Here is a 16,836-nt window from a genome sequence, read left to right as displayed (position 1 = left end):
TAAGAGCAGTATAGGACTTACCACTAAAACAACCGGGTTATCGTCATGTTCTATTTCTTAATCGAAGTTCAAAATGTGTGTTGGAGTGTATCGGAATGCTGGAGAGCGTTTCAGAGATCAGAATGCGCGTCAAAAAGTCGGAATGCGTTTGTAAATTGAGATCTAGAATGAAATCGAGATCCAAAATTTATCGGAATATAATCTGGAAAATGAATTTTAAATTTGAATTCCGGAATACAAACTGTTACTCTGCATTGGGAATTTCGAAAGATAGTTAATGAGTTAGCCCAACAAATATAGAGTTATAAATTGTTTCCGCAACAACCCATTTTGGATAAAAATGTTATTTTACTGAAAAACAATTTAAATAGGTTATATATTTAAAAAATACACAAAAAAGTGGATTGATTACTCGATTTCCGATATATATATATATATATATATATATATATATATATATATATATATATATATATATATATATATATATATATATATATATATATATATTCTTTTACCAGAAACATCCTAACTTAACCAACTTTTCCAATATTGAAGTAGCATTTGAACTTATAAAGCTACCAAAAGTTTTCTTTCCTACATGGGTTAAGAGCAAAATAAGAAATCCATTAATTTCTAAACTAATTAAAATGTTAAATACTATCAAGCTCTAACATACAATACACTTACGGATTGTGTAATTAGGACCATTATAGAGATGTTCCAAATTAAAATATTTTTTAAATGTTATTTTATGGGTTTTTCTATTTTAATAAATTTCATATAATATTTTAATGTAATAATTACAATAAATATAATAATAAATGAATATAAATTTCACTAAGGGATTTATCTTCTAATTTTAAAATAACCAAATGAAAGCCCATTAGTTTATTTTGATTATTTATTTAAATTTAAAAGATAAAAAAAAAATTATAATTTATTATTTTTTTATTTTCTTATAATTCCAAAGTTTTTAAAAATTTAGACATTTATATTTAATTTTTTTTTAATTAACTATTCTATTAAATAACGGAATATTTTGTGATATTTTTTCATAGACGGTTATTTTGTATGTAAACACTTCTCATTATAGATATGTCAACTACTATCCCTATTTTAATACATACATAATCTTACAAGATCAAACCGATCAAATGAATAATCAATTGTTTTTTGACACAATTATTTATTATAATCAAATTAATCATATCACTTATTGGCTCCAAAATTAAATATACTTCTTCTACCAGTTGGTGTTAGGTGGCATATGGTCTGCATTTCCACACTATAAAATCCACGCGCAATACCCCCACAACACATCACTTGTTAACTGGTGAAGTAATCTGAGGTTAATTACAAGTAGAATTCGAAACAATGGTTGGACCAGCAAGGCCACAGTTTGTGTTGTTCGGTTCCTCAATCGTTCAACTTGGCTTTCTTCTAGATGGTTGGGCTGCGGATCTTGCACACTATTATGCTCGCAAGGTTGGATTTTAAATACGATTTATATTCTTGTGTTAGATTGTGATTTAGTACACCTGTAGATTTCTGAAGTAATGAATAATCACTTATATATCCATGATGATATAAACTAGCCCAATAACCTCATATTCAACTTAAAACCGTGATGCATGGAAGTTATTTGTAAGTTATGGCTCAATCTTGTTATTAATTAATCCATTAGGCTGGTCATATTGATCTTATAAACTGAAAATTACATTCTTTATTGAATCTCAATCTTTATGAGGCATTAAATGTGATTTGCTATTCGATATTTGTATCATGTATTTTTTTTTTTTTTTCATTTCTGTACATAAATCTCTCTTCACTTGCACATGATATAGGCAGACATATTCATGCGAGGATATTCTGGTTGGAATTCAAGGCAAGCGCTAGAAGTTGTGAAAGAAATTTTCCCAAAGGTAATATCTTTGGTTTAGTTGCCAACTCAAAACCAAATTCATATTATTATTTTCCAATATTTATTTGAAAAATAACATTGTTCTTTTAATTTTTTTTGCTTATTTAATTTCAGGATGATGCGGTAAAACCATCTCTGGTGATTGTTTATTTTGGAGGTAATGATTCAGTCCTTCTGGATCCAGATGGCCAAAGTTCTCATGTACCACTTGATGAATATGTTCAAAACATGAGAAGCATTGCTACCCATCTACAGGTAAATTTTCACATAATATTTTTTAATATATTAACATATAATTATCTTTTACTAGTATTAATAGAAAGGCACATAGTGGATGCTCTAAGTTAATTGATTTTAATACAACCTACTCTTTCTTACCAGAGCCTTTCAGAGACCACACGTTTAATATTTCTTACTGCCCCTCCTGTGAATGAGGAACAAATGAAAGAAGTTCTGGGGTGATTATATATTACTATCCTAAGTTTTTTTCTTTTTTATCATTTAATATTCCTTCTAATTAACAATTCTCGTTTGATCTTACAACTCTCCTTCTATAAAACCAGTATTGAGAATCGCAAAAATGAACTGTGCGGAATATACTCTGATGCTTGTCTGACCTTATGCAAAGAAATGAATATCAAGGCTATTGATCTTTTCACCTTAATTCAACGACGACCTGACTGGTTGACAACCAGCTTTCTGTAAGTATATATGCTTTATTTGTTCCTAAATTTTAGTTTATCTTTTCATTAATTAGTGTTTGTTTAGACAAGTATGTTGCTGCTTCTTTTGTTATCTTATGCACTTCATACGGACATGACCTAATAATATATGGGTATTTTTTTATTATTTAATACAAAAGAACCACTTAATAGAAAAAGCAAGAAAAATGAGATTGTCCCTATTAAGTCCCAACTTTTAACAAATTTGTTATCAATATAGCAAATTACTTTATCTTTTGCCCATAATAGCAATGTACATATGTTTTGCTTACACATCCTAGCAACATACTCATATTAACTTTTTGTTAAAACATGAATTTGAAGACAAGGTAATCCAATGATTTAAATTGATTTATTTTTTATATGATCAATAACAAAAACAATATTTTATTAAAAGAGAACGCTTAATCATAAAATTGAGAACCGGAACTAGATTTTGGAACCAGGAGTTTCAGTTCCAGCCGGTCGAGTATTGGTACCAATACCGAAATCAGTATCAGTATCAATATCAGTATCCGACCTGCGGCTTCGGTCTTTTTGCATAGCTTATTGACTACAAACACTTGATATATTGTCTAATAATTGTGTTCATGATGACAGAGATGGGATACATTTTACAGCATCTGCGAGCACAACAGTGGCAAGTGAGATACGACTAGCAATTTTTCAAGCTGACTGGACACCGAGTTTGCGTTGGGACTTGTTGCCTACCGAGTTTGATGTCACTGTTGCTGCCAGTGCTGTAGGTTAAGATCTATTTAGGTTTGTTGAATAAAATTGAGTTTTTGTGAAAAAAATAATTTGGTGCATGTTGTTGGTTTATGTTGTTTTATTCCCTATTGTTGGTTTATGTCTTTGCCTATGGAGTTTGCTCATTGTCTTGATAGCAGTGCCATGAGGACCGACATGTTAAAATATGTACTTTAATTTTTTCAAATACAATTTGAGTTTCTGTGACAAAAAAAGGTTTTTGATATGTTGTTGGTTTATGTTATTTTTATTCATAGATATATGAATTAATCTAGATCAGGTAAATAATATATGGGTAAATAATATATGAGTTAATACAATTATAGATATGATGATCACAAATAACAATACCAAGAACACATAAATAGTTGGAAACTCTTATATATGTGGAAAAACCACAAAGCACAACTTCATAGATTAATGAAATTCGACTATAAAATAGAGATTACATGGCTGAAAATGCAAGGATAAGGAGAAAAAGAGATGAAAGAATAAATAAAAACTGACATCTAATTAATGACTTTATCTAATAGTTTCAGAAAATTTTCTATGATTCTCAAGTAACCCTTATACATAGGAAATATTCCTATATAAATGGGAGTCCTAATAACCATCTATAACTCCTTAATACCTAATATTTTGCACTTCACAATAAAAATAAATATGAAACAACAATTGAGAAAATGATGCATAAAAGGAAATTATTTCTCTAATACAGCACCCTCAGATGCATCACTTCCAAAAAATGCTACACCCACAACAACACATTTCCATGCAAGAAAAGGGTTTTGGAACATCTTCAACAAATTCACCTTAATACGAAACCAAAAAAAAATAGTTGAAATAATTGTTCTAAAATACTCTAAGTGTTGGATTTATATATTCAAGAATCATATTAAAATGATGTTTTTCAATAATATATAATCTTATAAGGTCACACCTTTAGCAAGTTGGCACATATTGAATATTTATTATTAATATGACTATTAATAAACATATCCAACTCTTGTATTTAATTTAGAAATTATTATTTATTGAAATAATATTTTCTCAGAGTGAAAAAACGACTAATAATTTATAATGTATGATTTATATGTTGTATACATCTTTTTGTACCCTTTGTAATCCATTTATACAAAAGTATTTATAAATAAAAGGTTATATACTTGTATAAAATAAGTAATGGAATACATCTATGCTTTGACTAATTGCTAGTCAAAATCGTAGGTACTCTTTGTAAAAGTGAGGTTGTTTGTAAAGCAAACTCTTACACCCCATGTCTCTTTCTTTTAGACCATGCTTTCATTTATGAGAGGTATAACCCTTACTACTTGCATCATACTATAAAAGGAGAAGACTAACTAGTTATTTGGTTGATTCTTGCTTTCGTTTTTCTCTCCATAAGAACTGTGGGTTCTTACTCTCCTCATCCTCTTCTTGTCTTTTAAAGCTAGTTGAAGATATGGTGTTTAGAAGTGCTTCTTCATTAGGCAGCGTTTGGTGAGTGAGACTAGATGGAACACGAAAGAACAAAACCATTTTAGTTGGAGTTTAGTGAAAACAGAACTAGGACAAGGTGGAACAAAGACCAAGTCAAATGGGACTACACTTCTAAATTTTAGTCCCATCGAAAAAGATAGAACAAGGTTAGACAACATTGTTAAATACTAAAATACTCTAATTATTTTTCACGTTTGTATTTCCTTACGAACACCACAAAGACACAAACATCACCAATCTTCACTTTCGTCATCATCACACTTTTGAAGAACATCTCCACTGTTGAAAGAAAAAAAATCACCTATTATTACGACGATAAAAAAATGCTATCATAATTCAAAGTCATTTTGTTTCTCCTATAATCAATGCTCTTCTGCAACCATTTTTATACTATCTATACTTCTATACTACATGAAAATACATACAAGCCTTAAATACAAATTATAAAGTTTAATAATAAATAATACACAAATTACAACTACTTACTCCATTAGAAAAAGGAGGTTATATGTTATACATATCACTGGATACTCCTAATCTCCTATTTCACTTGGATTAATCTAATGGTATACAATAAACCTAGACAACTTCATATTCACACGGATCATAATCCAAAGAGTGAGAATCCACTTCAAACAAACACATCTCCGACCAATGCTTTCACTATAAAATGACTTCTACAATCCCACCTATATTTTTAAGTTGTTTTAATGTTTAAAGAAAAGCTACAAGAATTCAAATTAATTTATTATTCCACTGTTGCACCTATTTTCCCCCACCACCGCTATAATTGTTATTAAAGAGTAGATGTGAAAAAAAACCCAATAGCCACAACTTACCGTTTCTAAACCACTTCATCACCAGCACTTCCTTTCATCTGCCTTTATCTCTGTTAGAAATAGGGGATGAACAGATTGCTTGGATTCTCTGAAAGTCATGATTCACTATCAAATTGAAGTATTTCGATGGTACAGATCGAACACTCAATTGGATGAAATTCAGAGAACGAAATCAGAGAATGTATCTGAAAATGTTCTTCAAGAATATGTACCAGAAAATGACCAAAAATGGCTATATGATTCCTGTTTGAAAATTGTCACAAGATAGTTACAAATTGTCATCAAAACTGCCAATACTTGTCATAAAACGGATCTTAGGGAATAAAGGGTCAACTTTCTTATTTTGGAAAAAAGCTCGACCCCAGCCAGGGGATCTGCCCCTTGGACCTCGTCAAGGGTTGTCGCCCCTTAGACCCCGCTCCCAGGGGTGCTGCTTGTAGTCCCCGTTTGTTTAGGGGTTTCTCCCCTAAATAAAATTGTACTTTGAATCTTGGAAAACTTAAACAAGTGTTCACTTCTACAGTCCTACATCATCCTAACTTGTTTAATATTCAACAAGATCACTTTTAGTCAACAAATTTAATCCTATTACACTTAAATAATATTGATGATATTAAATCACCAACAATGTCTATCTCCCTCTCTAGGAAATCCCTAGATGCACTACTATTAAAACAGCCTTTTACGACGCTCATTGCGCGTCGTAAACGCTCAGACGACGCGCAAATGTGCGTCAAGAAAGGCCCTGTCATAAAGAGAGACGACGCGCATTTACGACGTGCATTTATGACGCACATTTACGACGTGCGGTTACGACACGCAATGCGTATCAAGGAAGGCCCTGTCATAAAGGAAGACGACACGCATTCGCATGTCGTAACCTTACGACGCGCATGTTAATGACACGCAATGCGTATCAAGAAAGCCCCTGTCAAGAAAGGCCATGTCATAAATGAAGATGACACACATTTTTGCGTATCATAATTTTAAATGTTTAAAAAAAAATATTATTTGTAGATTTACTAAGTTTCAATTTAAATTTGTATTTAATTTCTCATAATAGAAAATAAAATATCATATAAAAAAATAAAATCCATTGCATAAAATTTAATGTCATACAAATAATCATTCCATGGAAAGATAAAACAAATCAATAGTGGTAACAAAAATTTACAAACTAATCTCCATGTCAGCTCTTCAACTCACTTCTCCGGTTTGTCATTGGGTTCTCTAAGGGCTCCAACATCTTTTGCAGCCTGTGACAGCATATATTATAATTTTTTTATTACTATTTATTCTTATAATTCATAGAATTTAGATAAAATTGTATTATATAATACTTCGACTTTTTACAGAAAATTCACTCACCAGCTTCAACATTCTTAATTTTTTCCCAAGTGACACCTTTTTCCTGTCTGTTAATTTTCTTGTGCTTGTGTTGAGTAAAATGTTCAAAAGATGTCCATCACTTGACCTTCAAAGTCATCCCAAAGAATGATTAATCCACTTTCGTATGCAATTAAAACTCTGCAAAAGAACAAGCAATTGGATATTTATACAGGTTGTATATGATATTTAGTGAATGTATGCAAAAAAAGTTTTTTATTTTTATTTTTTTGTTTTAAATGAAAAAGGAGAGAACTTCAACCAATACTTGTATCTTGCCTATTTCCAGAAGAACATGGTTGATGAAGAACTCCAACAACAGTCCAATGATCTGGAAATGATGATCCAGCTGCTTCTGTAGAGTAAATTGGAATATAAAGTATTGTAATGTGTTGAAAATGAAGATAGAGAACTCACATTTAAGCACCAAATTTATAAAGAAATAATTCAATGAAATGGGAAGATATTACCAGTAAGAGATTTGGCTGAAATATGATATGGCAGCATCAAAAGCTCTACATCTTCCTCATACTTCAAAACAGACATCAACCCATGCTCATCTCCAACATACCTGTATAATTTGGTAGACTTTTCAAAGGACAATACTGTAAATTAAAGTATATTATTAAATTATTTGTCAATATTATCATACATGAAGAAGGAGCCATGTATCAGAGAAAAACTTGTAATGTTAGAGCTCCATTGCAAACTAGAGGCTACAGATCTATCTTCCAAATTCCACACCTACAAAAAGAGCATCAAGTCTGAAACAGAAGTTGTACTTAGATAAATTCATTACCATGGGACTGGTCAAGTGGGACCCTGATAGGAAAAAGTCAAACTTTGACTGTGAATGGAGTTTTCCTACTTAACTCAGATCACAATAAACCCTGATAGGAAAATGTAATTTATTCTAACTTCTATATACAATACAACATAGAAAAACCTTTTTAAAAAAGTTTAGTCACCAACCTGCAAAACAATCTCATTTGGCTTCAACTTGATTGACTTTTTCCCTTCACCTTTTGTTGACATATTAGGTCCATCACTTTTTCCCATTCCAATTTTGTCCCCAAAACATGCAAACATCAAAATTGACTCTATAATTCACAGTTGACTTTGTAAGTAGTTTACTACAGGCAGAATAATAAAAAAAAAAAGAAGAAATTTTTTTCACTTTTTCTTACCAATTAATTGGAGTAGAAAAAATTTTGTCAACTTCAGTTTCAAAAGTAAACTGAAGTGGGCCCTTGATAGAAGACACATCAAGTTCTTCATATGGTTTTTGATCATCTATCATGTTTTTTTCAGCACCTGGTTTTGGAGAGCCTCCACGTAATGTATATACAGAAAGCTCAATGTTGTGAAGGGTATATTGGTCAGAATGCTTTCAAGAAGACAATAATAAAGAGTTGTAAGTTACAAAGTAAATGAGAAGTACAACTTTACCAGGTTCATCATGTTCCATTCACCAACTGATGGATTAATTTCTGAACCAACCCCTGTCTCGTGGTACTTGAGATGAATAAGAAAAGTGAATTCAAGTCTTTAAAAAAGTATATGAAATAAAAAAGAGGTTAAAATGTAAAGTTACTTACATGTGGAGGTGGAAGGACCCGATCATCTATCATTGTCAGCTACTCTTTAACAGCTAGTCCAAAGGCTTGGCTCACATACGGATTGGCACTGTAATTGTTACTTCCCACAATCTACAAACAATATAAAAAATAGATAAAAAAATTTTAATCTAAGAATAAAAAAAATTATAAAACTTTTAGTTTGTAAAATTCATACATTCTTGATGCTAGTTTGTAAAACTACCTTACATACATGATTTACCAAATATATGTGACAACCCGAAACTTTTTCCGTTTCCGTTATACATTTTTCGTTAATGAAATTTCAGACCCGTTAACCTTTTCCGTCAAAATTTTGGTTTAATAAAATAATCTAGTTATGTTTAATTAAATTATTTTGCAAGTTGGAACCAAAAATCACGTGGAAACCCGAAAATCTCGAAAATCAACATTTTGGTCTATGAATGGGATTACGACCGTAAACTAGTTTACGGCCGTAAACTCGTTTACGACCGTAAACCCTGTTTACGGTCAAGGACGAGTGGACCCCACCTCAACAGCCCTATAAATACGATGCCCCCGACTTCATTGGGACGTTTCTGGTCGTATTCTCTCCTCCTCTCTCTAAGGTTCTTCAACCGTAAACTCCTTAAATCACATTTAAGCTCCGGGAAACATCGAAAAACACCTTTTGGGGCACTTTGGAATGTCTGGAATTACTCCTCACATCGAAGTCAGCATCCAAACCTCGTTTTCCGAGTTTACAGTCCGGGCTTCAAAGACCGTAAACTCAGTTCTTGAGTTCACAGCCGTAAACTCGGCCAACTGCAGAAACCGTAAACTCGTGTTCTTAGGCCGTAAACTCACCTTCAGAAACCGTAAACTCGTGTTTTAAGGCTGTAAACTCATTCCTTCGATTCAAGCCAGTCTCGGTAACATTCCTCAACCAAATTGTTTCCCGACACTTTATCTAACGAAATCGCTAATTTAGATACATATACGTATTTATTTGATAATAGGTTTTCGTTAAGTGTCATGTGCAACAACTCGGGAACCTTCTTTTCAGTCAACAACTCGACGAAACAAACTGTGAGTTCATACCCCTACATTTTCCGTGTTTTTAATGTTTTCAGAGGGGGGGGGGGGGAATACAAGCCAAATTCAAAGTATTTTATTAAGTTTTAAACTTATTAATGCAGTCCAACAATTTCCACGTTTAATAACATATTCGGATATCTTATCTCTTTTTGTAATATGTTGAGCATAAGGGAAACTACTATTTTGGAAATCTAACTTCATAGTTTTCAGAAAGGTTTTTACAAAGCAACTCTACATCAACTCTAATAAACTATAATGAGTATAGTTTGGGATAACCTTCTAGGCAGTCTCTACTTAATCAAATTTCATAAATCAATATATATATATATATATATATATATATATATATATATATATATATATATATATATATATAACTATGGCAGATTTAGTTTATGTTATATGTTTTCTCAGATGTATAAAGTACATTTATTCAAGGATAATTACTGTTTTATACTGATTTCTCGCTAGTAAACTAGATTATACAGAATTGTGAGGCGCTACTTCAATACTATACCCTTAGGTGTATAGTGATAAATCATTTTAGTATAACCAGAGTCTCCTGGAGGGAGAGCATGAGATTTGTGAATAGATTTATTCAGGACTGACAATCCCACACCTGAACTGCTAGCTACAGTTAGGCGGGCACGCCTGGGGTGAACAAATGTCATTTAGCTTAACGCCTGAAGAACGTTATAAAGGTCTCTCGGTCATATCAAGTATGGTTATACGACTCGCAAATAAGTATAAACTAACTTTGTTTACGGACTCTCTTCTTCATTTGTTTTATTTTAAGTAATAAAACTACTTTATATATATATATATATATATATATATATATATATATATATATATATATATATATATATGTGCCGTTAGTAATCAAGGACTTCTAAACTGGCATCTCTACCTCTAGGACGAATAACATGTTTTCTAAAACTGATGGTTTATTTTCTACTATTAGACACACTTTCAAACATGCTTTTCATAAGAAAATATAGGATTTTCTTGAGGAACACTTTTCAAAAGAATCAAAGAACATTTTTCACCAAAACCAAATGTTTATGAACTCACCAGCTTTATGCTGACTTTCAAATTGCTTGTATTCTCAGGGAATTAGTAGACAGGTACTTCCAGGAGTTCGGAGAAGTCGAAGCGTTAGTGTCGTGTATTTCTACTTTACTTTTGATATGAACAAAAACTATGTATTAAACAATGTAAACCTTTTTCATATATGTATTCAATGTCTGGTTGTTTTACTATTCTTGCTATGATACAATTGTTGTGATACTACGCATGACGTCACCTCCGCCCCGGAACGTTTCCGCCATCGGTTTCGGGGTGTGACAATATACAAAACTTGCCCCATGATATATAAATTATTAGGTAAATAAATGTCAGATGATTTCCCAGATATCACAATAAAAGAAAAAAATGATATATTGAGATATGATAAATTTAGAATTTCCATACTATCTCAACTTTAATCTCATATTTGTAATGTGAACCAAAAAAACCCAAACAGGAAATGATATATATAGATGACAGGAACATGATTTTAAAGAGAAAAGAAAATACTCAATATCTGAAAAACACTACTTTTAGTTTTAACCATACATTACCATTATCCCATCCTTGAGCTTTCGATGAGGAGCACCCACTATATGTCACCATCCTCAGCTAACTGAGCAATTTGTTTTTCCTCAACCCCTTGGATCTAGTAAATGATTTACATTTACAGCCTAGTGAAATATTTGTATCTTGCCTATTTCCAGAAGAACATGATTGTTAGCAAACCACTTTCTGTTGCACTTGCTCAATGTAAGGAAGAAAGAAGGGCAAGGCTTCAAGTAAATGATTTACCATGCATGAGGAAATTTGCTTCTCTTTTTTTCAGATGGTTCCAAGAGGGGATGGAAAAATGTATCGTTACCCAGGTAGGAACATGTGATATCGAAACATGGGAGGAGGGATGCTTACGGTGCCTTACAACATGGGTAACATACTTCCACGTGGAGGTGGAGGGGGAGATGGTGCTGCTACTGGCGGCATACAACAGCAGCCGCCAATGCCTATTACAGCGTTGGCTTCTGCTCTTGCCAATGCACCACCTGAACAACAAAGAACGGTTAGTAAATATGCTACGTGTGTTCTTCTCAACCTGTAATAGATTAAGGAATTAATTATATGTATTTATATCTAAAAGATAAACATATGTAAGTGAGATCAAAATTACCATTTTGTCCCTGTTGTATCTTACATCATAGCCAAGACCAGATTTGCGATGTTGACCAGCCCATAACACTTCCCCGCCTAAAGACAGGTGAGGCTCATTTGTAAGCAGGTATAAGTCCAAAATTGAATTAACAACATACCAAGTCAGCTGATTGAGAAGGAGGTTCTGTAGGCCCCATAACAATACTGTAAATTAAAATAGAAAAACTCATCAAAACAGAAGTAGATTAATCCATACCAACTCAAAATAAATTAAATGTGTAGCTGGCTACCTGTGACTTAGTGAGAATCTCTGATTCGGACCCTTGGGAAATTAGACACACATACCCTCAAAAAGTTCAGGCTTTAATGACACTGCAAAGGAGTAAGTGTGTTCAATATAAGGAATAATAAACATATTATTGATGAGAAACATCATAATGCCCACAAAGCTCATAAGAAAATAAAGGGTGATTGATGAAAAGTACCAAAAGTTGGAAGAATTTCAGATCTACAAGCATCAAAACGGCATAGATTTCAGCAATGAAGTTGGATCGCGAGAAAATTTGAAGTTGTTTTACAGAATGTTTGCACCTGCCATTCGGTCCACAGATGGAATGTTTGTTAGCATTCGGGTCTGCTCCATAGTAGCCAAAGATGGAATGTTTGCACCTGCCATTCGGTTCACAGATGTCATCTGCGTTTGCTCCTGAAATCAATAACATAAGAATTAATAGTAAGTAAACATTCAACTATTATTTTAATTATTGAAGTGAAAGAGCTCACTGCCATGCTAGAATTCAGATGCCCACATGGATCCTTTCCCAATTTTCATCAACTGATTTATAGATGGGAACCTCATGTAGCTCCAAGAACTAGCCATACAAATGCATAATCCTCCATGAAGCATCTATCCTCCATTGAAGACACAATGGTTTTGCAAGACATCTCGAAAACAGAAGCTTCCATACTACTCTTCAATGCTTCCTGTAAAAAACATTTAGATTTTAAAAACCAAAACTCATCATTTTAGATTTTGGAAAGATCTATTGTATCACATACCTATAAAGCTTGTTTTCCAGATGTTTGAAATTGGACTTGAAGTTGCCTTGAGACAGTTGCTTCAAGCTTAGTATTAACTGTTTTTTCCAACTGATTTACAGCCTTATCACATATACCTCTCTGCATACAAATTTAGACTTTAAATTAGATTTTTTTTTAAATATTTTAAAAGCGAACTTGGATGTTAAAATCAGTTACCTGGAAAGCCTCTGAGACAGCTGTCGTGACTTCCTTTTCGATAACTAGAGTAACAGATCGTCCGACAGTGGGACCCACTACAGCCATTTCCTTCTTCAAGATTTTCTCGGATGATATAAGCAAGCCCTTGTGACTGTTTGTAGCTGACGTGGCGATTTGATGATAGCGTTCCTGTTTTGACTTTTCCTATTTTGCAAACTCTTCTTGACAACGCGCACTTATCAAGTTATCAATTATCTTTCACATACGGATAAGCATTAACAGGTTCCCTCAAGACAAGTTGAAAAATAGATTTAGTTTAACCAATTTGGAAAATCTTACATTGATATTACAGGTTTAGCATTTCTTAACCGTTCCAGATCAAAAAGCCTGGAGTTTTTATCATGTATGCTATCAAGGAACATCTACACAAGTTAAAACTTTATTTTTTTTATCTATTTTTTATGCATTTCATAAAAAATACTCTTCTTACCTCTGCTTTGAGCATTAGTTTCTGAATAAACACTAGACTATATAATAGTGGTGTTTCTTTCTGATTAAGAACATGTCCATTAGAAGATACAAAGTTAATGACGGTAATCATCTCTGTAATTTTTAAGCAATCAACAAATTAAACAAGACAATATTTTTACCTGCAATGTGCAAATATAATCTGTTGCAGATTAATGGCTCCAAGTTCTTCCCATAATTATACCAGAAGACAACAATTTGAATGAATAGGTTAGCAAAACATGATCTAGAGTGATAATAAGTGATATCATACTAATCAAAATTTCCCAATAGCCAAGAACTTATAGAAAAAGAAAATACTTCAAAAGTTTAAGGAGAGAACATGTTTTCATGCCTTGGACAGTGTGAATATGCAAAAAAAAATCTAATAAAAAGGTCAAAAGGGAAAGAAAATACATACCAAGATAATCCTTTGTGTTGAGGTAATTAATATCCAGTTTAGGAAATAAAAATGTTGCACCTGAATTATTCAATCACCAAAACATAACGATTATAATCAACACAAATATCACTGGTATATATAATCAAAATAAATATCACTGGTATATACTCAAGATGTATCATTCATTTACATACAAACAGATAACTAAATTTAGTTTGCTTATAATCTACAAAAACATTATGATCAAAGTTGGATATGATTATGTACATATAAATATATAATCATTTACATAGGAACGATTGAAAACATTTTAACTTACCAAATGAGATAACCGCAAAGGATATCAAAGTACCAACGGCTCCAAATGAGGTAATGGTCGTGAAATTCTAGAAGAATTGCTTCTTTTTAACCTGAAACCTAGTGAATAGTTAACCTTTCTCGGAAAAGGTGTTAAATGCAAGACATCAAAACACAAGTTTTCTTCACCAAAAGGCGTCAATATGAAGCATTGTAGCATCAGAACAAGATATTTAGCTTTACAAACAAGTAATGGCCGAATAATTACATTTAAATCTCATAAACGCATAAACTAAACTTAAAATAAACATTTAAACACTTCAGCATAAAAGCTTCAAAAAAAAATAAAAATTTAGGGTTTTACCTTTCAAAATCAACTTAAGAAGAAGAGGAAGAACAGTTAGATTGGTTGGTCCACCGGAGGCAATGTTGATGGTGTTGTTTGCCAGAGATGGGGGGAGGCTCTTTATAGAGGACAGGAAGAAAGGGAGAAGAAGTTATGGTCGGAGGAGGGTGGTGCGACTATCTACGCAACGAAGGATGGTCTTGCTCGGTCCACCACCTGTTTCTTAATCTTCACTCGTCGGAAGAGAAGCGGAAGTGCAGAGGTGAGAGGACGATTGGAAAAGGCCCTTCTTTTTGCCGATGAGGAGAAGTAAGATTGAGATCTCCAAAGGAGCAGTGAGCCTCAAGCTCGGCGACTTGAGGTTGCCGGTGTGAGGCGAGATCATCGATCGATTGTTGCAGAGGCCAGAGAGCACTAAGTGTTTTCGCTCTTGAAAAAAAAAGCCCTAGTCCCTGTGATTTTGTGGAATTTAGTAGTACTGATACTTTGGTTGAGGCGCGTTTGAAATAATTATAAAGCGACATCTCTGCACGACACTCGTGTTAACACAAGTGCGCTCCGTCTTTTTAATTTTTTTTGTTGGACACTAATTTAAGGGCATGCAATAAGGCGTGTCATCTATCCTTAAATTTTTTGAAGAGATGACACTTTTCTAATGTCACTCTCTTTTGCGTAACATAAATCAACAAGTGTCGTGGTTTACGCGTCATAAAAGGGTCTTTTTCTTGTAGTGATGTAAACATGTTGCTGCTTTCTTTGTCTCTCCAGAAAAACCAAGAACAATTATCACTGTTGTGAAATGACTCAAACGTCACCGTCGAAATCCACCACCACATGTCTTTATACCGTTCATTTATCTCCGGTTTCTCTCTCCCTTAAAAATCTTAGATCTGTTTTGTGGTATTGCTAAGAAACACGCATGTATAAGCATAGTATTTTCGATCTATATTTGTATATGTTGTATATCTTCGTGTGTAGATATGTGTTTTTATGTATAAATTTATGTATGTGTAAGTTTAATTCTTTTAGATATGGATCTCGAATGATTGTATGTTCAATGCTTTCATATATGGATGTACAACGAAACATAAATATTTATCTATAAATGGTTGCTGGAGATCTATGTTAATCTATGGCTTTTTAGTCAGATATGTGAAGATTTTTTACGTGCTCATTTATAATTTCCTTTTCCTTTTGGTTTTGTTTGTTTTGTTTTTTTTTTTTAATTTCCCAAAAACTAGAAATACGATGAAGATCGTTAATTTTTCAATGGTGTGATCATAGTCTAGATTTGTAGTGTTTTAGTCAATTTTTTTGTTATTTGATTTTTTTTTTTTGGATAAATTTTTGATGTGTGGATGTGTTTTACGATCATTTTTCATTTTTCAATTCATCTACAAAATATAATGTATACATGAAACATTGCTTACAATAGAATTTATGTTAATAGAAAATTATCATCTCAATAATATGTTTGTTTTTATATGTTTGTATGTGGAATGAATAAAATAGTTGGATTTGATTATATCTAAATAATAAGTTAACAAATAATATTTGGAAAAAAAAATGAAAAAAAAAAATCAAAAGGTGTTTGCGAGACATAAAAACAGATAATTCAAAAGGAAATTAAGAAATCATAAACTTTAAAATTTTGTTCTGTAAGTGGGTGTAGACAAAATATTATCATATTTTATTACACTTAAAATTTGTCATTTTATCATTCTAGTCATATATGGTGTTATAATATCAAGTTTGAAAATGAGCAACACCAAACTAACATGTTATAACATCATCTAATTTCCATGTGATCATTTATTTTTCGTTTTTTTTTGTTTTTTCAAATAATTATAAAAAAACAAATAAATTAATAAAAACATGATATTTTAATAAATCCTATATTAGAAATAACATTTTTAAAAAATTACAACAAATGACAAAATAAAACCTCAAATGCAACAAATTAAAACGTAAGTGGTATAAAATTAAAAGGTGTAAAATGCAATATCTTCAAAACTTGTGGGTTCTAACTAT

The 16,836-nt window shown here is 32.2% G+C and overlaps 1 protein-coding gene across 1 annotated transcript; it reads left to right on the top strand.

Annotated features, from left to right (window-relative positions):
• The first annotated feature begins 1,312 nt into the window (after positions 1-1,312).
• On the top strand, positions 1,313-3,622 carry LOC145071281 (GDSL esterase/lipase At2g38180-like). The gene is made up of 6 exons (XM_079018189.1): positions 1,313-1,488; positions 1,848-1,925; positions 2,039-2,179; positions 2,306-2,382; positions 2,488-2,625; positions 3,247-3,622. Exons 1-6 carry the CDS (start codon positions 1,378-1,380, stop codon positions 3,395-3,397), a joined length of 696 nt encoding a protein of 231 aa, XP_078874315.1. The 5' UTR covers positions 1,313-1,377; the 3' UTR covers positions 3,398-3,622.
• The last annotated feature ends 13,214 nt before the right edge of the window (positions 3,623-16,836 follow it).

This window comes from Lactuca serriola, chromosome 8 (assembly GCF_051521515.1).
Source record: "Lactuca serriola cultivar US96UC23 chromosome 8, Lser_US96UC23_V15, whole genome shotgun sequence".
In the NCBI taxonomy this organism is placed as follows: domain Eukaryota; kingdom Viridiplantae; phylum Streptophyta; class Magnoliopsida; order Asterales; family Asteraceae; genus Lactuca; species Lactuca serriola.
Note: the sequence above shows the minus strand (reverse complement) of the source record. Positions and strands in the feature narration are given on the sequence as shown.